We start from the raw sequence: 23,091 nt of genomic DNA on the forward strand, positions 1-23,091 counted from the left end.
TGGCGAAACAACGGAAGCACCGTTACTTGGAGACACCGACACACTTGCGACTCGACGTTAAGTAGAAAAGTATAACACGACAATAATATGAAACATTTTGTTGCCAGACAAAACTAACGCTAGGATATTTAAGCTGATATCTACAGTTCAAGAAGTTTGCACTTTTGTATTTTTCATTTTGCTGTTTGCTCTTGTGTCTGCGATGGTTTGAGGTAGCTTTACGATGAAACAAATTATCCAATCTCGAAAAACTTTCGCATCCCTTGGAACTGTGAAAACTCTGTTTCACATTAGAAATAATATTTTAAATTCGTCAATCGTTCAAAAAATATTTCAACAACGCGAATAAATGTGTATTCCAGCAGTAATCTAAAGAACAATAGCGGTTCAGTGTGGTCGTCGTTAAAATTATAAATACCCCCGGCTCACTAACTGCCCCTGTATTCCGTTAAGAGGATTCCCAAAGCTGTAAATTGCGTGCGCGAAATATTTACGAGACAGGCTTTCGCGGCATTACAACGACTATGTGCATACATTTCGCCGCGCGCTTGTTGCAAAAATGCAACAACATGGACCAGCTATTGCATTAACAATCCGCCACCAACTAGATAACTGCGCTGTTTATTGGCCATGACGCTTTACTACGAGTTTGCAGCAATTGGCACTTACCTTAACGATAAATTCTGTTAATAACTTCACATGACTATTGCTGCTACCAATTCAGACTATTTAAAAAGTGCCTTTTTAAGTAAACGCCTAGCAGTTTTTTGTTTCGACTTCGTTGGTAGGTCTTTCTGTTCAATTAGTTAAATAATAAATTCTTACTAATAAAAGCTAATATCATCTGCATTCGCTATTACCAACACACGAACGAACGGACTCGTGAAAGCTTGCAAAAAGAAAACGGTATTAAATAAAAAAAAGGTTCAGATTTTTCTGTTTTTACACTAGTCTCGCTGCAGCAGGAGTACGGTCAGTGAAAAAAGGGGAAACAAAAACGATTCGGCTAACCGCCAAGCGTTAATAAATTCTTCGAATTTGCGGAGAGGGCTGCGCTGCGGAAAACGCTGTGTCCGAGCACGGCCGGCTGTCCGCCAACGCTGGACATAGCACGCAGGACACCACTAACATTACCAAAATATATGTTTTACACAAGTTCTTTTGTAATGCGGTACAGTGCATACTTTCTTAAAATCTAGCTGATCTACTTAAATTAAATGAATAAGCAAAAACATATTGCATTCACAAAATTAATTGCAAGGACACTGGTAAATACCTTAACATTAGGTACCTACACGATAGTAAAATAGGTTGCAAAAACTTTTTACATAACTACGTAATGATTGCTATAAAAAGCTACAATAAACCTTCAGTGTCGAAGCAATCATCTTTAATATCTCCTACTTCACCATTAGAAACTGTCCAACTTTAATGAGACCTGTCAATTTTGTTCCTCTGCCGCGGCGTCAAAAGATCACAGATTAAGCTCAGGAAATCTTTGCTCTCATTTCCTATTAAATCAGGGCATCGATTAAATTTAAAACTTCCAAAGAATCGTCTTGCAGTGGATATATAATATTAGTAGGGATTGCAATCCGGTATAATTTTCAATCCGGCCGGAATTCACCGGATTGACGCCAATCCGGCCGGATCCGGCCGGATCCGGCCGGATTTTAAACTTACTTAGGGCCTTGCATTTAGTTTTGATAATAGCACATAAAAAGAAAATGAAAACACGTTGATGGAAAATGAAATCACTTTTAATTATATTTCTTGGCATTAATTGTAATTTTTGGTACTATTTGTAAAGTAATTAATCAGTCTGACTTGCTGCATGTAAGTATCTGAAAGTACTTAAGTAATAACTAATAATACTATTAAACTCTTATTAATAATCTATATAGTTTTATATATATATTGTCTTCTTCATTACTTAATAATTCAACTGTTTCCGTATCAGGTTTTGATGTGGACGCTTGTGAAACTACTTTAGAATAAGACCGTTTTAATTTACTATTTTCAGAGCTTATGTTTATGCAGTGTATTTTATCTAAATGAACCTTTAAACCTTTGAAAGAACCTTTGCTTATTTTCAGGTTCTTTGAACATAATGAGCATTGCGCTTCGTTTTCTTTATTAGGTCTTTTTGTGAAATAGTCCCACAGAGATTTTCCAGTGTCTTCACTTTCATCATTTTCATCCTGCTCCTGATGTCTTTGTGGTTTCGAATGCGACATTTTTAATTACTAATATCATATACCTGAAAAAAAAAAACTAGAAATTAATAAGATACCTAAACATTTCCATTCCGAAATTAAAAAACAGTAGGTAAATATTCAGATTTCTGATTGCACAAGGAATAAGTTAATAATACAAGACTAAACTCTGTCTTTATAGAACTTAAAAATTATGTAAACAAATTTTGACCATATTTCTCCAGACTCCAGATACTTATAAAATTAGTGGATCAAACATAGTTCACTTTATTCATATTTAATTTTTTATATAACAAATAAAGTGAATTATGTATGATTCACTAATTTGACAATTATTTGGATTAATACCTATGGTTAAGGTTTGTTTACATAATTTGTAAGTTCTATAAACACACAGTTTACACAAGCGCGCCGTGACCTTTATGATATTGAGATCAGAATTTTATTCCTCTTTCGGTTAGGTATTATAATCGGTTCTGTATTTGAAATTTCACGGTGGAGTGGAAAATACTTAAATTCAAATCCACATAAATATGTATTAATTTACATAGTGTCAAGATCATAACACTTCCTTTGCTGTAGTCGTGTCGAAAGAATGAAACAGTGATTGAAATGAAATTATTATACCCCCCAGGTAAAAGACACGTTGCATTGCATGACAAACAATACTATTTTAAAAACCTAGCTAACCTAACCTATTTTAAAAATTAAAATACCTACAACATACATAATTCAAAGTTTTTTCGCCAATCGTCATATAACCATAATAACCACTAATAAACAAAACAAAGTGTTTGTCAACTTACGGTTTATCTCGACGGAATAATCTAATCAATCACTCACACACTTTTCGATTACTTTCGTTTGATACTTTCGATGTCAAAGGTCAAGTGGCGACTGACAAACAAGTGCAGGCAGCCAGTGCGGTGCCGGCGCGGTGTCGTCGGCGGCGGCGCAATGTCGCTCCGCGTCTAGCGATATGGCAACGTCGCGCTCGCGCTCGCGATTTCTTGCTTTACCGGATCCGGCGCCGCCTCACCGGATCCGGTAGGTCCAAAAACACGCCGGATCCGCCGGATTACCGGATCCGCCGGACCGGATTGCAATCCCTAAATATTAGCTGACAAAAGAATTTCAAATTAAAATAAGAACTTCAGATAGTTCGTTTGACGTCAAAATTGTCTGGAAAGTTGGAAAATGTCAAAATTCCACATAGTAGTCTAAGTTTCCAACATTAGCACGTCCGTTATAAAATTACTCTGATTGCAATAAATATTATCTGAATGCAACTACCTACATGCATAATCTAATATTATCTGAAAGCAACTACCTACATGCATAATCTAATATTATCTGAATGCAACTACCTACATGCGTTTAATTTGAGAAAAAAATTGTTAGCAATCGAGCCGTAAGTACACAACCATTAGGAAAGCGCATTTTCAGCGATACTTCTTTCGGGGCTTTTGTTACGTTTGTATTATTTGGATTCTAATCTCAATTGAAGCCATGAAGTTAATCTCCATGTCATCTGCTCGTGTAACATACGAGTGCCGACATCTATAGTGCAGTGTAACAATTTGATGTATCTTTATACAAGTGACACAAAAATAAAAAATATTGCTTATAAACATCGATTTATTATCAACAATTACATCATATATTCTAATCACAGTATTATCAAATTACATTCAATCAAAATATCCTATGAATCGTAATACATAATAGCAACTTATGAGTAAAAACATCAAATACAAATCGCATTAGAAGTCAGCCAAATTGTGAATCAATCGTCTTCATGGCGATAAAATATGTCAAACATTTGCTACGTGTGAATAATTTGAATATATTATTCCAGAGTTACTACACTGGTTAAAATTTGGCGATCACGCGTCGGCTGAATTTATTCAATCCTAAAACTGTACTAATTTTATTAACTACTATAATAGAATTATGTCAAAAGTAAATCAAAACATGTTTCATTATCATCTGAATATTTTTTGTCTATATTGTTTTATAAACAACCAAGTTTATAATAAGTCTGAATAAAAATTGTGGAGATTTCATAAATCTCAATAAATAATGAAAATACAGTTTCTTCATAGAACACAAAATATCGGCGACTAAGCAAGCTGTATTCATAAATATACATCAAAAACAAGATTTTAAGAGGTTGAAGATAGAGCAAAAACACATAAATACACATATACTACCTCGTCAATAACATTAAATTAGTCTCATTGTTACAATATTACGTCTAAAAATTAAACTATTTCTAAATTAAAACTAGCAAACAAACCAGGTCCCTAAAACAAATTCTAATATAAAACTCAGTCCTTTGTCCAGTACACCTATCAAAACATTGTCATGACTACATAAACGCTTACACAAACACACAAAATACTAGTTCTGTATTAGTCGTAATTTGATGGCATTTTAGCCAGTTCAGCAATAGCTTCGCCTTTTAGTTGGTGCAGGCTGGATACCCTGGCTAAAGATGTGTCCAAATATTTGTTGTACACTGCCTTATATTTGCAGTTATCTACATTGACAACTATTTTAGCCAGTTTCCTAATGATTGGGTCAATGTGTTCGAGGGAGTATCCTGAGTAGTACGAGAGTGTAGGGGTCCATACCTCCTCAAGCTTTTTGCTGGAGAGCAGGTACAGAGAGAGGCAGATGGCGGCGGCCGCCAGCTCCGAGGGCCGGTAGTGCGCCATCGAGTACTCAACAAGGCATAGATCTACGAAGTATTTGGCTAAGTGATGATTCTTTGAAGTTCCATGAGCAGCTTTTACAAACCTGAAAAAAATATACAAAATTAACTCCTTGATACGATAACTATAATACTAAATATATAATTCGGAAACTTTACATAAACAAAAATTTATAAAAGTAGACAATATTACTATACCTTCTCAAAAAGCTGAGTGGAATAGGTCTAGCGAGGCAGAAGCCAAGTTTCGCCATGATGTCCCTCTCGCACTGGAACATTTCGGCTCTGGAGTAGGCATTGTCAGTGACATACACGAAGTCACCGATGTCGGGCGCGTATATCTCTTCGTACTTGCTGGCTATGAACATCGCGGTCACGCCGACAAGCTGCAGCTGAGTCCTTGGAAGCGTTGGTACCTCCTGCAACACATTTACTTTTTAAATATGCGGGTCGTTATTAAGACTTGTACAAAAATTGAAATTGATTAATATGTAACTATCCTAATATAGTTCTTTCAAAAATATTAAGTAAAACCATGTTTTAATCTCTGTGTGACAACATATTTCCTGATTAGTATGCAAATACAATAAGATCATTTGTAAACTCTATTTTAAACTTAGTAACAATAACGCCTTTTAAAATGAATCAAAAATCCTGCAACACATGTGAATATTTTCATGTTATTGTATTATATCTAATGTTGTGTGTAGAATAGTTACCTGTAGGTATCGGTCAATAATCCCAACTGTCAGGTGGAATGTCTCCAGCACCAAGGAGAACTGCCTCTGCACCTCTACAAGCCAGTCAATAAGAGTCGCCCTCATCTTGCCAGTGATTTCCTTCTGCAAAGCAATATAATTATTAAAAGTGAACAAAGTGAACACAAACAATTCTATAATGACTCAATACTACAACAGATAAGTCAGTGTTTTAGCTTTATTTGTATTTACAAGACAGTATCAACAAACTGAAACACTACAAGAAAAAAAGGGTACTAAATTTAAAAAAAAGCATAAGTACCTGATGCTTCAAATGTTCAACCTCAATAGGATACTTCTCTTCTAACTCGGTCAAATATTTATAAATATCCTTTATATAGATGGACATAAGCAGCGGGCTGTTGTTGTCTCCAGCGTCAATATCTTCAATGTCATCAGGTAGTTGAGGAGTCACGTTTAAGTCCTGTTTCAATGTAGCTTGTGCCAATTTCTTCCTATCTATAATGGAGGTGGTTCCCTGACCTTCCTCTAACTTCAACTTGCTAAGTGATTCTGTGGATACTTTAAGGAAAGGCTGCACTGCTCTTATTTCTTTATTTTCTTTCAATGTTGGTAATTTTGATGTCTTCTTGGTTTCTTGAACCTTCTTAGTCTGAATGTAAATGTTTATCGATTCCTTCAGCTCGGATGGCTTGTTCTGCACATCTTTGAGGATTGCCTAAAATATTTTTTTTAGTTCATTTAATTTCTAAGGATGAGGTTTGTGAAAATAAACTAGTAGAATATAGGAATAAAGTATAATTTAATATTTGAAAAAAATATAGATATTCAAAAATGAAAAAAAATATAGGTGATAGCTGATATTAAAAATATTAAAACATTCTACAGTATACTATATAGAACTTTTATGACTATCATGGTAATTTTATTAAGTGGTGAGTTGGCATGATAACATGTAACAAAAACTGTAAAAAAAAAATTTGAAGTCACTCTAAATGATGTATGAATAAACCTTTAATGCAATCACAGAAATATTTTTCTTGTTTTATATTAGTATTTTCAAATTTTAAAAATGGTTTTCATTACTCGCAACACAATGAACATGTCATTATATTAACACTGGAGGTAGAAGTTTATCTAAAAGATGATGTTCCCTTCTCATGTTTAAAACAGCATAAATATTTACCAATGCAGATAACTATGTGCAAAAGATAATAATAAGGTTGCATCAGCATTTATGGTACATTGTCTAAGTCACTCACCCTATTGCGAGCAGCGGCCCTTGCAGCAAGGCCTGCAGTGCTCTCCTCACGGCGCAGCGGAGGCCTCGACGACGGCTGAATGACTGCCACCTTGCTAGCAGCCAACCCTGTATCCACCTTCGACTGGACATGGCTGTAATTGCTGAGAAACAAAGAAAACTTTTTTTTTCATCTACCTCCATGACAAAAAATTAAAAGAATTCACACATGAAGAATACGAAGCTAAATAAACGACCCACTAACCGATGATTGGAAAATAACTTTCAAGAATTTATAGAACTTGATAGATAATACAAAAGTCAAGGGAAAGTCACATGTAGATTCAACAGCTGACGAACAAAATAATAATAAGTGGGTATCGGAAATTAATTACCTTTTTACAACAGCTCGATTTAGGGTCGCTTTCTTCTCGAACTCCGCGGTAGCAACAGCTACTTTACCACCGATTTCACGCTGCGTTTGAACATTAGTGTTGATGTCCCCCAAAGCCCCACGGACAGTCAAACCTTGCTTCTTAGTTGGTATCGCCACGTTGGCTTTTCCTTTAATAGCATATATATTTTCCTGGTCCTGGATCTGCTTCTTAGAACAAAAAATACACTAATCAGTAAGTTCAAAAAATATCGGTTGAATCCGATAACGACAATCTCTTACCGTTCGGTGTCTCCTCGTATGGATCTCCATTTTGACTTGTTTTATTATTTAGCCCGTAAGCAAATCAGCAAACAGCCTCAGGCAGATCCTTAATTCTTAGTTTCTCCAATGCAATTTTTCTTTTCATCCAGCTGTGCCGCCACTGTCTAAGTTCGAACGAAATTCGTTTGCTTCGCTTGCTTTGCTTTGCTCGACTCCGCTCAAAATAACGGTTGATATTTCAATTATTCAATCAGTTGCCTATGGTTTTCTGTGATTGGCTAAATTCTAATAATTATGATTGGTCCAAACGCTCAATACGAAAGTCAACCTCAGTACTCTTTAACTTTTGCAAGCTCTTTAACTGAAAAATAAAAGAAAATATTTCTATTTACAAACAAAAATAATTTGTGTACGTTTAATTATTATTTTGAAAACTTTAGCCTACTTATAATTTTTTTATTAATATAACAAGATAGTGAGTTGACTGATATCCGCTGATTCGTTTATTTCTTGTCTATGGTAAATTTTCTGATATTCTCGTTTTCAATTTGTCTATGATTAATGCGTGATTTTGTTCTCTTCCAATCAAGTCAATCATTTAATATCCTTTGAACTATACCAAATTGGTTATTTGGGAGCAAGTGATTGAGAAGGCAGTTGATTTAAAAACTAACTCATTACACCATGTTATGATTTTTCCAGGGGATATTCTAGTACACACACCTAGCTCTATATATTCTCGATTGTCTATGAAAAAACGTTCCGTTCCTCCTAATTATCTTGGAGTGTTTCATTTTACGTATTTATTATATCTATGCCTTTCTATGACAATCAATCAATTGACAGTTCTTCGCGTTTATTACGAGCACGTATTTTGTGATACAATATTAAATTATATTACCGGGTCGATTTTCCTGAGAGAACAATACTCTTACTCAGTAACATCTAACTATTTAATCACGACTCTATTAAGATGTAAGATAATATTTGAATATCCGTTCAATATCAACCCATGCGGCATTTGTAACATTATTTGTTTGTTCTCAGTTTTCTCGAGAATGGTGCAGAAAGGTCCTCGTCCGTTGGTGCTGTGTGGACCTTCTGGGTCAGGCAAGAGTACTTTGTTGAAACGCCTTCTCAAAGAATTCCCGGATAAATTCGGGTTTAGTGTGTCGCACACCACAAGGAGTCCTCGTCCAGGTGAAAAGAATGGTGTTCACTACCACTTCACCACCAAAGAAGACATGAGCGCCGCTATAGCGAGAGGAGAGTTTATAGAGACCGCAACTTTCAGTGGCAACATGTATGGAACAAGGCAAGTACATTTTGTTTTCTGAAGAATCTCAATTGGCCATGTGCTTGTTGTTTTGGGCTCATTGGCATATTGCCAAAAACGAGGTGCTCTTATTCATAAAGTCATTGTTTTCTTAAATGCATTTACAGCAATATCTTGTTAAATTCTTTATAAATACATTGTTTACTGGCTTGTCTGTCTGTAAGAACATAATCCTGTTAGTTATAAAACTGCAGAGAACAGTTGCTGTTATGAACATTTTCTATGTGACCTAATAACCAAAGTTATTTTGAAACTTTCAGTAAACAAGCTGTGGATGATGTGCGGTGCACGGGCAGGATCTGTGTGCTGGACATTGAGATGGAGGGAGTGAAACAAGTGAAGAAAACTGATCTCAACCCACTGCTGGTGTTTGTGATGCCACCTTCCATTGAGGAGTTGGAGAGGCGGCTGCGAGCTCGCAACACTGAACAAGAGGATGCTTTGGCTAAGAGGCTGGAGACAGCACGCAAAGAAATTGTGTTTGGTGAGTACTCTTTATTCAATCTGATAAAAAACATTTATTAGTAATTTGTCTTATCAAAACTGCAAAAGAAATTAAACCTATTATTTACATCTGTCTATGAATAATATGTTTACTCTGTACTGTATAAAATTATCAACTGAAGGCCATTTCTACTATTAGGTATAATAAAATTGGTTTATTCAATTATTGCATTTTATGAAGCATACAAAATCAATTTGGATTTGTTATCCTACATTGAACAAACATAACTGCAGTTCAAATAGCCTTCAATTTTAAAAAAAGTACTTTAGTAAGAGATTTATTTTAGTGCTTGTTAATAAATGATACCTTAGCACTTGAATCCTATTTCATAATAAGCAAAGAACTATTTTACATTAAAACATAATCATTGATTGTCAATTTTAATACATAGGAACAGCAAATAGCTGGAGTTATACATACAGTGGTATGTATAATGTACAATAAACATACAAAAGTTACCAATATTTAAACCCAAAACAGTTTTCACAGAAAGATAGTAGAATGCAAAAACAGAATCTTGAAAACAATAAAGTCAAGCACTATATGTAAAGAAGAATGTCTCTTACAATAAACCTCTTTTCTTTACACAGATACAAAAACATTTCCATAATAACAACATGGATGTTTTCGCAGGAATAATATTTGCACTGCTTACGCAACTTGTTTTATTATCAACTAGCTGCTGCCCGCAACTTCGTCCACGTGGACGCTATAAAACATCAAAGATTTCTTTATTTTGTATTCATGAGTAATACACCTGCGCTATAAATTTTGGAAACTAACCCATACGATAGAATCATTTATTTGCCTTAAACATGTGTATATGTTACGGGAAATTTGATAAGTCTGGGCACTATTAATAATGGCCGGCCTGTATTCATAATGCCCTACTCAATTAGGCAATATGATAAAACAGCATGGTTAATCAATTTTCCGGGCCATTATGAATAATGCCCACCCTATCTTGGGAAAAATAATAAAATAGGTGAATTGCTGTGTTTTTACTTATTAAATGAAATCAAACTAACAATATTTTCTTAAAAAGGTAACAAAAATATGCTATTGAACATAGTAGTTAAAAAATTAACTGTCAAAAATGTAATAACACAATTAGTTTCTACGTACTTTGATAACAATATCACTTAAGAAAAATAGTGACATGAGAATAATCAACAGATATATCCCATAAGGAAGGACAGTGCAAGAAAGTTATTAAGTTTTGAACGATTTATTCTTGCGAGATAAGCTTTTGTGACATTTGGTGCATTCACAACGTATTGAATTGCAGTCACCACTGCAGTTACGATGCTGGAAGCCTCGTCCAGCAAAATGCGAGTATTTTCGAGCGCATTCTCCTGACTTCTTTCGTGGACCACTGACTGACCAAATATTCACAACTACAAATATTCAGCACTTTTTGAACTTCAGGAATTTACAAAAGATAGCCCATAAAACCCAAAGCCAAAGCCAAACGCCCAAACAAACAATTCCTCAAAATCAAAGTAAACAGTTATAAAATTTCTCTGTACACCACGTTTGTTGTTGTATTTCCAGGAACTAAAATATAGAGAGAGTCAGGACTGGTGACGCGAGAGCAAGCGACGTACAGCTGTCCGTGTGAGAAGCAGCTCGTCCTCAGGTCGACACCCGCAGCCTTCAGTGTCTGCCCCTGAGACTTGTTAATGGTCATTGCGAAGCAAACACTCACAGGGAACTGTACGCGCTTGAATTGGAACGGGTAGTTATGAGGTATGAGGGGAATGCGTGGTATAAACACTGCCTCGCCGACACCACAACCTGTCAGAATTTCTGCCTCAATGATGTTTCTGTGCAGTGAGATGACTTTAAGGCGGGTCCCGTTACACAACTTCGGAGGAGATAGATTCCGAAGAAGCATAATCGGGACGCCGACCTTCAGCTTGATGGTGTGCGCTGGAAGTCCACTTGCTGTAAGGGAGTTCAAAAACTCCACAGGATAGTGTGTGGTGTCATCTTGCTCTACTACAGTATTTATAGAGGTATAGACCACCTCATTCCCCTCAATTTCCGAGAGAATGCTTTCGTTGATTACTGCAGCTTGATCATTTTTAGGCGTCAAAATGACCCGTTCGCACACCCAAGAATTCTGTTGGTGCGGTATTCGACTGATGTCCCCGTACACACAGCGAATGAGTTCTTCTAAGCTGGATACTACTCTACCAAGAGACTCTGGCAGCACCACCTGCCCTCCTCTCCCTTCTGGTAGAGTGCCTTCGCCGAGACTTAGAAGTACGTCGGAGAATTCTTGGGCACGTGCATTGCCGCCGAGCTGAGCTCTCATATTGATGGTCAAGTGCAACGTCTGGACTCGCGACCATAACGATGACCGTTTCAACGAAGCATTCACCTCATCAGCCCTAGATCCTCGCGTCACCACGGGAAGCGTTTGTCGGAAATCGCCACTGAACAGAACTGTGACACCACCCATCAAGTGTTCATTCCTGCGGATATCCTGCAAGGTTCTGTCCACGGCCTCAACTGCCTTTCTGTTAGCCATGGTACACTCATCCCACACGATAAGAGAGCAATCCATGAGCACATGTCCCTTATCGCTGTCCCGTGACACACCACACACAGGCGTTTCGATGCTCTCTAAATCGATGGGGATCTTGAACATGGCATGTGCTGTTTTGCCACCAGGAAGCAGTGTGGCAGCGATTCCCGACGACGCTACAGCAATGGCAATTTTGCCTTGCCTCCTGACCTCAGCAAGAATGCCAGTAGTAACGAAGGTTTTTCCTGTTCCACCAGGAGCATCCAAGAAAAACATCTTACCCTGGTTGAGCCCAACGCTTTCTAAGACTGTGTCGTAAATATGTTTTTGTTCTGAAGAGAACGAAGCGACGTGGTCATCTCGTATGGCAGCCATTACGCCCGGGTCGTAATTTGTCTCGGCGGTATATTCCCGATTTCCACGGTCTTGGTGTTGTGACTGGGGGGATGGTAAACCGTATGTGGCCAGTGGACTGCCGCCGATAGAAATGACCACGTTTTGAAGTGAACTGAGACAGTTGTTCAGCACGCGTACATCAGTCGCTTCGACTTCGTCTTCAGTAGCACGCCTCAAAGTTCTTAGAAAATCTTCGGACAGACAATGGCGGTACTTATCCCATAACGCCATCGGATTTGCGACTCCACAGAACACCAAAATCACGGCAAACAGATGACGCAAGCGACTGGGACTATCACTGACGCTCGCCTCCGCGAGGGTGTCATCCCAATTTTGGTCACCGTCAAGAAGGTGTCGTGCTACGCAGGCTGCGCGGTATGTGGGATACTCCACTCCATCAACTGTCCTCAGGAAAACAAAAGACGTTGGGCCTCGGACCGTGTGGAGCAACAACCGCAGATAATAGCACTCGCCATTATTCGGGTGCACGGTGTAGACTCTCCCCAATGCAGAGTCCTTAAAGATTCCCGAAAAACCTTCCACAGCACGTCCACGTCGACGTCGGTTAAATACACCCCTTTGCTTATCGTACGTATAATACGACGGCACCTCGTCATAAGTAAGGGATCTCGCAAACAGGTCTACTTCACAGAGCCTGAAAAACGCCAGGAGAGTGGTTTGACGCGGATTTTCTAAGCGCTCAGCCACGTTGTCTGGATCAAAATATATGCGCTGGCCGTTCTCTAGGTGGACATCTAAATGCATGACAGTAGGATGCCTGTCATGTATAGAGAACGCCAGTATTCGCCAAACCGCCTCGGATGTGCTGATGTAGCGACCAGACTGGTACTTGGTCACTTCATCCCGATCAGTGCTCTGCAAAGCAAACGTCGCCTGGTCGCTCCCTTTGTTGACGTATTTGCAGATGTATTTAATCGACTCGACGCTCGTGCACGACTCGACGTTTATGTGCGTCTGGAAGGTCCTGGACAGTACCGGTGAGTATGGAACAATCCATCTATTATCGACCGGCTGCGCCTGACCACGCACGCTCAGCTCAGTAGAATGCCCACCCTCAGCTGGTGACCGGCGACGGTATGATGGATACCCATCCTCACCAGTCACTGTCTCGCTGGAAAATTTTTTCGGGAACCTTTTCGTGCATCGTCCATCTTTCATGCACGGGGAATTTGGATTTAGTCTGCCACAGGGGCCATGAACCATGTGAGTTTTCACAACCTGATGCAGAACAGGATCGATGTCAGGATCCGGGAGCTCAGCGCTTATGACTTGGTCAATCTGGTTGGGCCTGATCTTCTCTTCCAGCCACAAAAGCAGGTGCGCATGTGGCAAGCCGCGTTTTTGCCATTCCACTGAATACATAAAACAACGGACTGCACCAAACACTTTTGACTTAGTGAGAAGATCCATGAGGCACTTCAACTTTAGATGGAAAACACGAGAGACCAAGTCATGTCTGTCGTACGACGCCTGTCCTGCAAAGAGTTCGGATGTGATTTCCGACCATTTAGGGTTTGTGGTGATGGTGATGAAGAGGTCCGGGCGACCAAACTTACGCACGTAACAGAACGCATCTTGCGTCCTTTCGTGCATGTACCGCGGACCTCCTGTGAAAGTGGAGGGGAGAATGACCATCCTTCCAACATCTTGAGCATTCGCATCATTTTGCATGGCATCCCTGAGATGGACGTAGTCCTCAGCTCTCAACTTTCTTTGGTTGGTCCTTATAAATACCAAACGCTCTGTCTCAATTTTTGCATACATATCAACCAGAAATTGACTGAAGAGCGTACGGTAATGATGGAGATAAGAGCCATTGTTTACCCTAAGTTGGATTAAAAAGCTGTAGAACTGCATGGCAGACGTTTTCTTGTTGTAATTTGGCGAGCCTGTCTGGGGGTCGACATTATAGTGGGCGAAATGGTAGCCATCCTCTCCGCGACAGAACATGAGAGGATACTGGAGAGAATCGTACGCGCGGTGGGTCTCGCTGATCCTTTGAAGCCGGTCATCATGCGTGCGCAAAACGATATCTCTTTTATCACACTCCTGATCAACTAAGAGAACGGCTACTTCATTCGTCGTTGGAGCATTATACCGCCCTGGATGGGCTGCGATCGGTCTTCTATCTGCGCTGATGACGAACTTATAGCGATTGCGCTCGTTCTCAGGCACCGACGCCAAGGCGGCTTTGAAGTTATTAATGTGTGGATTTACATTATGCAACATACTTTGCAACCCCCTGATAAGGCCAGAATCTAAGATGGGAATGTATCTGCTTCTAATGTTAGCTTGTTCATCAAAATCGCTAATAAAATATACCTGTAAAAATTTTGGCACATCAGTCGGTAGCAGCGAACCAATTTGGTGGTAAACCTGCCCCTGTACCTTGAATGTTGGCATGAAGCCTGTTTCAACGATTTGATTTGCGCCGAAAGAAGTCATTTGAAATGCGCTGTTATAAGCACGAATGTTTTTCAAAAAATGGCTGGACTTGGCATGCTCCCCATTCAGTAGGACTCTTAACAGGTCTGGCGGGTCTTGCATGGACTCCAAGCGTACCTTGCCAGATGCACAACACATACCATTAGGCTCCCCTTTCCATTTGCGGGCTTGGCAGTGAGCACACACTACGTCTAAGGCGCCAATATGTCCATGGGCGGCGTAGTTTATCGCAACATTGTACGTAAATCCACTTCCCTCTTTATTTAGCCACGGCTGTTGTTCAAAATCGTAATCTGTGGATTCGTCATCAGATGATGGGAGTTGCGTTACATTACGACGCAGGCGCTCTTGTTCGACTTGTGCGGCACGCTGTTCGTCCGACCAAGTTCCCCGAAACTCTTGAATCCTGACTCGTTCTTGGGATAGATGAGCAGACGCTTCGCCACGGGTTTCGTAGTACCGCTGCCGAGCAGCTGCACGACGTTCTTCTCGCTGCTCATTTGTCTCCAACGAACGTGACAGTGCATGCTGAGAGCGATCTCTTCTTAAGCGGGTCTCTCGCTCTTCGTGATCTTCGATTGACCGAGAAAAGGAAGCATAACTCCGCTGTGAATCTAACCTCGCCTCTCTCTGCGTATACGTCTCGGATGCGCGAGACTCAGCGTGGCGTTCCCGGTCACATTCCAGTCTAGCTTCTCGAGCCTCAGCACTCTCACAGGATCGAGCGGCATCAGTACGGGTGCGCTGCGAACTCAACCTCGTTTCACGCTGCGTGTATGTCTCTGAAGCGCGAGATTCAATGTGACGCTCACGATCGCTCTCTAATCGGGCTTCTCGAGCCTCAGCACTCTCACAGGATCGAGCGGCATCAGTACGGGTGCGCTGCGAACTCAACCTCGTTTCTCGCTGCGTGTATGTCTCCGACGCGCGGGACTCGGCGTGGCGCTCCCGATCATTCAACAGCCGCAATTCGTATGCTTCCGTACTTTCCTGAGACCGTGACAATGCATTCTGCGTGCGCATGGTATCTAATCGCGACTGGCGCGCCGTACTACATTCACCGCTTCGAGCCTCTGCAATTCTTTCTCGGGCAGCAGCCAACCTGGCCTCACGCTCATCAGCGGTTTCAAGGGATCGAGCAAGCCTTCTCCTTCGAGAAACTTTTGACGATTGTGATAGATTAGACCGCTTTCTAGTCATTTTGATATTTTATACTGAACTGTACTAAAATAGTTTATGAACACAAAGCGAACAGTAGATTTACATATATGTATTCTAACGATAGATAACTCTTATGTCGTCTGTTGACATCTTGTTGACGTATTGTGACAGGTAGTCATCCCCATTGATGTTAATTGTGGAAGTGACACATTGTTTTCGCTCGTATTTTGCCTACATTCTTCATTACTCACAAAGTATATTAATAAGAACCTTCTATTTATATGTACGTGAATTCAAAATAATGTAATATGTTAAAACCAAGAACTTATTTTTATGGATGTTTGAATATTATTTTTTATAAAATAATAATTAAATCTTAGACTTGCAATTCTCTTTCAATGTGATGCATGTTTGTTATTGGATGAAATGAATAGTTATCCATGTTTATGAGAGGTATAGCTTATATGTCAGAACAAAATATGTAGAGTCTTTATGTATGTGGAGAAGTTCATAATTTCTTCGGGACGTGGGTGCCGCTTCCCATGGGAACTACTGCCCGCACCGGGATAAAATAGACCCTATGTTACTCGCAGATAACGTAGCTTTTTAATGGTGAGAGAATTATAAAAATGTCCCTGATGATGTGCTGATATTTCTTTTAGTGTTTTTATAGTAGCGAAATACACACGACGTCATATAATTTTTCTTGAAAGTAAGAACATACTATGACAAAGTGAAGTCTGTTTTCATTGATATTTTAGCTACTCCCAGTTTTGTGGCACATCTGTTTCTGCATGATTTTCTTAATCTATAATTTTAAGATATTATTTCTATAAATTCTGTTTTTTGCTCAAGTTACTTATAAAAGCGTTATTTTCTATGTAAAGATTGATAAATAGGCCGATAAACTTACAAAGTCCAACATTCAAATATGTGTCATTATTGCACCCGCTGTTGCAGAAACGTTAACAGAAATTATCGTTCATTGCTCATCCCCCGTAGGTGATAGCGTGATAATATATATCCTATATGTTGAACCGGCCCCCAGGTAATATTCATGCAAAATTTGATTTAAATCTATGCAGTACTTTTAGAGTTCAGTGAGACCAAACATACAGACAAACAGACAAACAGACAAACAGACAAAAATTCTAAAAACTATATATTTGGGTTCAGAATCGATAATAGATCACCCCCCAAGTATTCTTTTCAAAAAATATTCAATGTACAGTTTTGACTTTCCTATCATTTTATTATATGTATAGATGAAATGATGTTTACAGTGAGTGTTAAAAATACAGCTGGTATATTTAACATGTCTGATGCAATGGTTTCAGGTCAGGAGCCAGGGAACTTCCACATCATCATTCTCAATGACAATTTGGACAAGGCATACTCGGAGCTGCGTGAGTTTATATCTCAAAACATGGAGGAAAAGGAAAGAGGTATGTGTTTTTTGTTAGTTGTTCCTCGGCAAAACAATACTAATAATAACTTGTGCAAACAAGAGTGTGAGTCAGCATGTTGTTGTGGTCCATATACCTATTTGATTGGTATGTGTGTGTGTGTATAGAGTTTGTGTTTTTGTGAAAGTAATTTGAAAAACATGTTGCTAGTTTAACATAATAATTTAGTTTTGCCTTACACAATTAATCTATATGATTATTATAAAGATGAAGAGTTTGTTTGCTTGAAGGAGCTAATCTCAGCTCTTACTAGTCCAATTTGAATAATTATTTCATTGATAGATAGCCCATTTATCGAGAAAAGCTACTTATTATCCTGGTTTGTGTAGAAGTTCCCACTGGTTATGGGTGGACCCACTGGTTGAATCTAGTTATGGAAACAGCAGTTCACAAAAAACTGAATGTTAAAATTATAGTACTCAGAAATACATTCATTATAATTAACATGATACATGAAGTGCTTTATCAATTACACTACTAAAGAAATAATAGGTACAATGATAAAACACAAAAGATAAGTGAAGAAATCACAACTACATAGTTTAATTTAAAAGTAATCAGTATATCACTTTGTTTATAAAATAGGCTTATCAGCTTATCAGAGTGTTTAACTAAAACAATCAAAGAAGGTCCAACTTCAACACCAGAATGATGCTTTAGGTTAGATGGTTCCACATATCCAGTTTAAGTACCAAAATTAAATAATAACTTATTTCAAGCTACATCCATGCAAATTTATTTTTACTGCTGTCTTTTGATGTGGATGTCCAAAAAGTACTAATTTATCAGCCTAATTTGTATAGACGTCTTTGAGTTGTACACACTTTTTTCACACTACTTACCGTCTTACCACAAAAACTTTTAAACGTCAGTTTATGCCTTGTCTAAAAAAATGTCAAATTATGACGTTGACATATGGTTCATTTTGCAGCCAAAATTTTATTAGACAAGTGTAAAACAGGGTTTAAAGTTTTTGTAGTAAGACCCATACCGTCTTACCACAAAAACTTTTTAACGTCAGTTTAAGACTTGTCTAAAAAAATGTCAAATTATGTATGACGTTGACATATGGTTCATTTTGGAGCCACATTTTTTTTAGACAAGTGTAAAACAGTGGTTAAAGTTTTTGTAGTAAGGCCAATAATGTTTAAGAGTTGTTTTAGTACTGTTTAACAGTTCAATTGTTAGTACCATAATATTTTTGGTGTGTTTGATTTAGAGTGTGTTAATAACTCCACTAACATCCTTCCCAACAGATGACAAGGACAAGAATGGCGGAGACAACTGAACAACCTTTGCATGAAGCATGATATCCATGGGATACATAAAGATGTGCATAAATGTTATCCTCTGTATTTGATATTTTTAAATTGGTGTTAGTTGTGTGTTTAACACTAATAATGGCCCCAATAAACAAGCATCTATATGCTTTAAAAACAAATCTATGAGAAACTACCTCCTATTAAATTTTAAGTAAGTACACAGTATTGTCAAAACCATAAAATGGTTGAAGGGACAGAAACCGATATCAAATGTTTAGAAATTGCTTATACATATTTAGTGATTGTTGTTCATGTAATCTACATGTTTTGAATGTTAGAATGCAGTCACTTTTATAATAATATATATGCGCAGCATGTATTTTTGCAATTTTCAATTAATGACTTGTCTTTTGACTAAAAAGCATAATAATCCTTTTAATGAAAAGGAAGCTTCAAAACCTTGTATGTCTTTTAACTTTCTAGTATTACACAATATTTCGTAACACAGAAACCAAAAATCTTGAATGAATTTACCATTGTTTTACAGTAACTACCACTTTTAGAGAACTTAATCATATATCTTCTGAACTGAGATGTTGTGTACATACTAAATGAAACTATACAGCCTAGTCTGAGCTTTACTATTTCGTGGAGTTTACCTATATTAAGTAGTTCAAATGTTATTATTATATTACGGTCAGTACATATAAGTAATGGAACCAAGAACCAACTGTCATGTTTACAATATGCATTTACTGTTAAAACACTTGGGATATGAATCTCACACCAAAAATACCTTGCCATATTTGCGATGATGGAAGCATTTGTCCCTTAAAAGACATTCCATAAAATAGTTCACTATAAAAAAAATAATATGAGTTAGCAATACTTAATTACCAGATTATATAATGATTTTATTTAAATAAAATATTAGATGTAAGTTTTATATTAATACAATATCATTCTGGACCTGCTATTTTTCGTGCCAAATCTATTACAATTCCAACGATTAATAATAATCATGCAATTAATGTATTAGGCGGAACATAAAGATAGTGAAGATTGCTTTTTGTGTATATTTCGTTTCAGTTTAAACTTGCACTAGGGATTTGCATTTTACATCGTTACACAAGAGTAGGTCTTAAACTATATTCAAGCTTCTAATATAGACATTAGATAATCTAAATAAGTATAATAGATTGGTTGATTTTTCAAATATTTATGTAATGTTTAAATAAATGTAACCTTTTCTGCTTATAGCTGTTCTTCGAGGATTCTAAGAAAACCGGCGCTGAAATATCCTTACTTATCTGATAAATATATGTATTAGTATTATTTGCTAATTAAATACTCGTCGATTAGAATGTATCACCTCTGCTTTGATGGCAATGTGTAAGAGATATAAAGTTATCAGCAATTGTTTGTCACTAAAAGTGAATTCAGTGAGGAGTTACATTCTTGACAAGTATTATATTTTTGTGGGGCTTATTTTTATATAACTATCAAACTCTCCATTTTGGTGTTCAATTTAAACCATTCCAAGAAACTAGCAATGCTGTACTGCTATATACATGAAATTATTGTGATTTGCATAATTTTTACTATTTATTAACTTGCCTATTTATTTATTCCAAAACGGTGTTGCGTTTGCAATTAAAAATTTACGCGGATTGTATGCATTAAGTGTTGTCTGTATGTATAGAAAATAAAAGCATTGAAATCAATTCATGTGGTTTTAATCTTAGGCATACATTCAGTAGAAAGTGTAGGTAGTGTATTCGTATTACTGTTGCTGTCTATCCCTAATATAATGAATTATAGATTACTCACCACCAACCCAAAATTGAAATAATATTCGGCTACGTAGAATAAATGGCTGTGCACGACAGGGTGCCCAAAAAACAATAAATTATGATTTTTGGTTTCAGAACCCTCAGATATAACAATATCTGGCAAATATTATAAACAGCCTTTATCTGGAAGATAGCATTAACCATCGGATAACTGACACTATCGATAACCAGTGATTTATATTCTTTCGTATACAATGTTGTATGTATACTTTTACTATTATAAGGTCAGAGAATGTAGGCATTTTTTTTTAATTATACTATGTTGAGTCAAACTGAATTACAATCATCAAATGCGAATAAGATTTCTTAACTATCTAGTTAATAATATTTGCATCCTGATTGCAAATTTCCATCAAACGAGTTCAACCTGATTGTGCACATAGATTTAGGATCCTACTACTATCGTTCTTGGTAAGAGTCAAATGTTCAGTGTATGACTGTGTATGTGTCCCTGTTGCAGTTTCAAGCGAGTGATGACATAGGGTGAAAAAATAATAAAGAATAAATTTACATAAAAAAGTTTATTGTATATCATAATGATTACTGCTAGGAAAAGATAACAATACAATTTATGTTTGTTTCATTGAGCAGTCAAAAATTGCTTATTTGTAGACATTAAAGCATGATGTCAAAGAAAATTGTTCATTCTTAACATTTCAATTCACATTAACATATTAAACAATTTCAAAGGTACAAAAATATAGTTAGTACAGCATACTTGCTATAAGTTACACAAAACAATTTCAAAGTACAATACTGTTGTCCTTATCCCAGCGATCGCGATGTGAGTGGGGAGGAGTATTCTCACAATCTCCACCTATTGCTGCAGTTTTAGAAATGTTTTTCAAAGAAACACTGCTTCCTCCAGGCATTAAGCCTGACTGCTTTGTTAAACACTTCAGTCTTGGAATATGTGATACTCTTTTAGGAATTTTGGAAAGAACATTCTTTTGGTTCTTAGGGTCATATATAGTATTTGCTGATTTAGATCGGGTATGACCAACATCTGCTTTGTTTTTCATACAAGATAGCGGTGTCCTAGAGCCACTGTTACTTGCAGATTTGGACTTCTTTGGTGTATCGCTCAATTTAGTGGCTTCATCTTCATAAATCAGCAGACCATCAGCATTTGATTCTGGTTTGTTGCCAGTTAAGCGAAGTTCAGCATTAGTATTCTGTAAGACTTTAATTAGTGTGTCATCTGACATTGTTTCAACATTTGAGTCTTCTTCCAGTTTAGCTACAACAATAGGTGTTCTCTCAATACCAATTGATGGAGATCGAGGATCATCATTGAGGATTTGGAACGCTTGCCCATCATGTTCATCTTCATTTACAACATCAGTCTCTTCTATGCTATTAATATTTTCTTCGCTGTCTTCAAATCTATCACCTTCACTTTCTAAATACTCAAAGTTGGTTTCCAAAAACTTTTTCTGTTGGTCTTCCTTTGAAATATTATTTTCAATAGCTTCACAAGAAGCTGTGGATGATCCCAAGGGCTCCTCAGGCTCTTTCAATGTATCATCCAAAGTAATATTGAAGAATCCGTCGCACAAGTTGCGAGATACAACTAGATCTGGACTCTTCTCGCATGCTTCAGCGCAACTATCGCAACTGTCGTCGTTGTCAGACTTTAACACAGGACTGGCACAGTTTTCACTCTGTAGTCTTAATAGTTTCTTGTCATTAGCTACTCCATCAGTTTTTGTCGAAATTATTATAGGTGTGCGTTCAAAGTCTTGGGTAGGAGAGCGTGGATCATATGACTGTAAGTGGTTTTTTATCACAGCCGAGAGAATAGGATTATTGTGTATCAATTTTTGATCACCGTTAACATTTTCGAAAGTCTTCCTCAAATCTGCGTTTTTAGTAATGTTATGTTTACCGGACGCCTTATTCTGAAAAAGAAATTAGCAAGTATGAACTAAAAATATACATACAAAAACGATCTACATTTAGCACAATCAAAAAAAAATGGAGGGAATTCCAGTCAGTGTTATTTCGTCAGTTCTTGAAATATTAAAACTAGGATTTCATGTACGCACCTGTAATGGAGTCCGAGTAATTTCAGGAGTTGGAGATCGAGGATCTGAGTTATTATCAACGTCTAATTCATTCTTCACTGGAGCAATAGTTGGTGCTTCATTATTGGGTTTACTCGTGTTTGTTCCCATTGTTGTTTAAATCAAAATATTGTTAATGTAATTAGAACCCGATGCTGTTTAGTTACAACAGAATAATCATTTTAAGTTGACGACTATGAGGATTATCTAAATTATAGTTTTTTTTTACTTTTAACAATCCGGTTGACGAACTCAAAACATTTAACGGCCGCAAATGTCACAACGATTCTATTTTTAAAATTGTTTCGTCGCGAAATGATACAGTGTGGCTGTGTTTGGGAATATGCATTAATTTGATAACTGGGTAAAATGAACATATTTTAATTAATTATGTATGTTTTTAGGGCTATTTAAATGTTTTGAATTTGATTGTTGTATTCATTTAGTATAAGTAAAATAGTATTGAATATATTGAGTATTGAATTTTTTTCTTAATAG

The 23,091-nt window shown here is 37.3% G+C and overlaps 3 protein-coding genes and 1 long non-coding RNA gene across 9 annotated transcripts; 1 reads left to right on the forward strand and 3 right to left on the reverse strand.

Annotated features, from left to right (window-relative positions):
• Nucleotides 1–1,742: 1,742 nt before the first annotated feature.
• On the reverse strand, nt 1,743–3,239 carry LOC124635027. Its single transcript, XR_006984956.1, has 2 exons — nt 3,023–3,239; nt 1,743–2,260 (listed from the first exon to the last, which is right to left on the reverse strand). It is a non-coding gene; the product is annotated as an uncharacterized LOC124635027 (long non-coding RNA).
• Nucleotides 3,240–3,839: 600 nt separating this feature from the next.
• LOC124632737 (G2/mitotic-specific cyclin-B) lies at nt 3,840–7,780 on the reverse strand. Of its 3 annotated transcripts, none has more exons than XM_047167710.1 (7): nt 7,568–7,780; nt 7,287–7,489; nt 6,914–7,055; nt 5,953–6,369; nt 5,652–5,774; nt 5,131–5,351; nt 3,840–5,018 (listed from the first exon to the last, which is right to left on the reverse strand). In XM_047167710.1, exons 1-7 carry the CDS (start codon nt 7,595–7,597, stop codon nt 4,631–4,633), a joined length of 1,524 nt encoding a protein of 507 aa, XP_047023666.1. In that variant the 5' UTR covers nt 7,598–7,780; the 3' UTR covers nt 3,840–4,630. The 3 variants fall into 3 exon arrangements, with proteins under 3 accessions (XP_047023666.1, XP_047023659.1, XP_047023653.1); XM_047167703.1 differs by having other exon boundaries at nt 7,287–7,492; XM_047167697.1 differs by having other exon boundaries at nt 7,287–7,495.
• Nucleotides 7,781–8,363: 583 nt separating this feature from the next.
• LOC124631244 (guanylate kinase) lies at nt 8,364–20,398 on the forward strand. 4 transcript variants are annotated; one of them, XR_006984494.1, is made up of 6 exons: nt 8,374–8,524; nt 8,597–8,864; nt 9,146–9,369; nt 17,284–17,391; nt 18,669–18,885; nt 19,935–20,398. XR_006984494.1 is itself a non-coding variant. In XM_047165517.1 (5 exons), exons 1-5 carry the CDS (start codon nt 8,374–8,376, stop codon nt 18,698–18,700), a joined length of 783 nt encoding a protein of 260 aa, XP_047021473.1. In that variant the 5' UTR covers nt 8,364–8,373; the 3' UTR covers nt 18,701–20,398. The 4 variants fall into 4 exon arrangements, 3 of the variants coding, with proteins under 3 accessions (XP_047021473.1, XP_047021495.1, XP_047021487.1); XM_047165517.1 differs by having other exon boundaries at nt 8,364–8,524; nt 18,669–20,398; XM_047165539.1 differs by having other exon boundaries at nt 8,368–8,487; nt 18,669–20,398.
• Nucleotides 20,399–21,033: 635 nt separating this feature from the next.
• On the reverse strand, nt 21,034–22,878 carry LOC124630388. Its single transcript, XM_047164270.1, has 2 exons — nt 22,576–22,878; nt 21,034–22,428 (listed from the first exon to the last, which is right to left on the reverse strand). Exons 1-2 carry the CDS (start codon nt 22,702–22,704, stop codon nt 21,271–21,273), a joined length of 1,287 nt encoding a protein of 428 aa, XP_047020226.1. The 5' UTR covers nt 22,705–22,878; the 3' UTR covers nt 21,034–21,270.
• Between the last annotated feature and the right edge of the window lie 213 nt (nt 22,879–23,091).

The sequence above is a fragment of the Helicoverpa zea genome, chromosome 1, assembly GCF_022581195.2.
Source record: "Helicoverpa zea isolate HzStark_Cry1AcR chromosome 1, ilHelZeax1.1, whole genome shotgun sequence".
Lineage (NCBI taxonomy): Eukaryota > Metazoa > Arthropoda > Insecta > Lepidoptera > Noctuidae > Helicoverpa > Helicoverpa zea.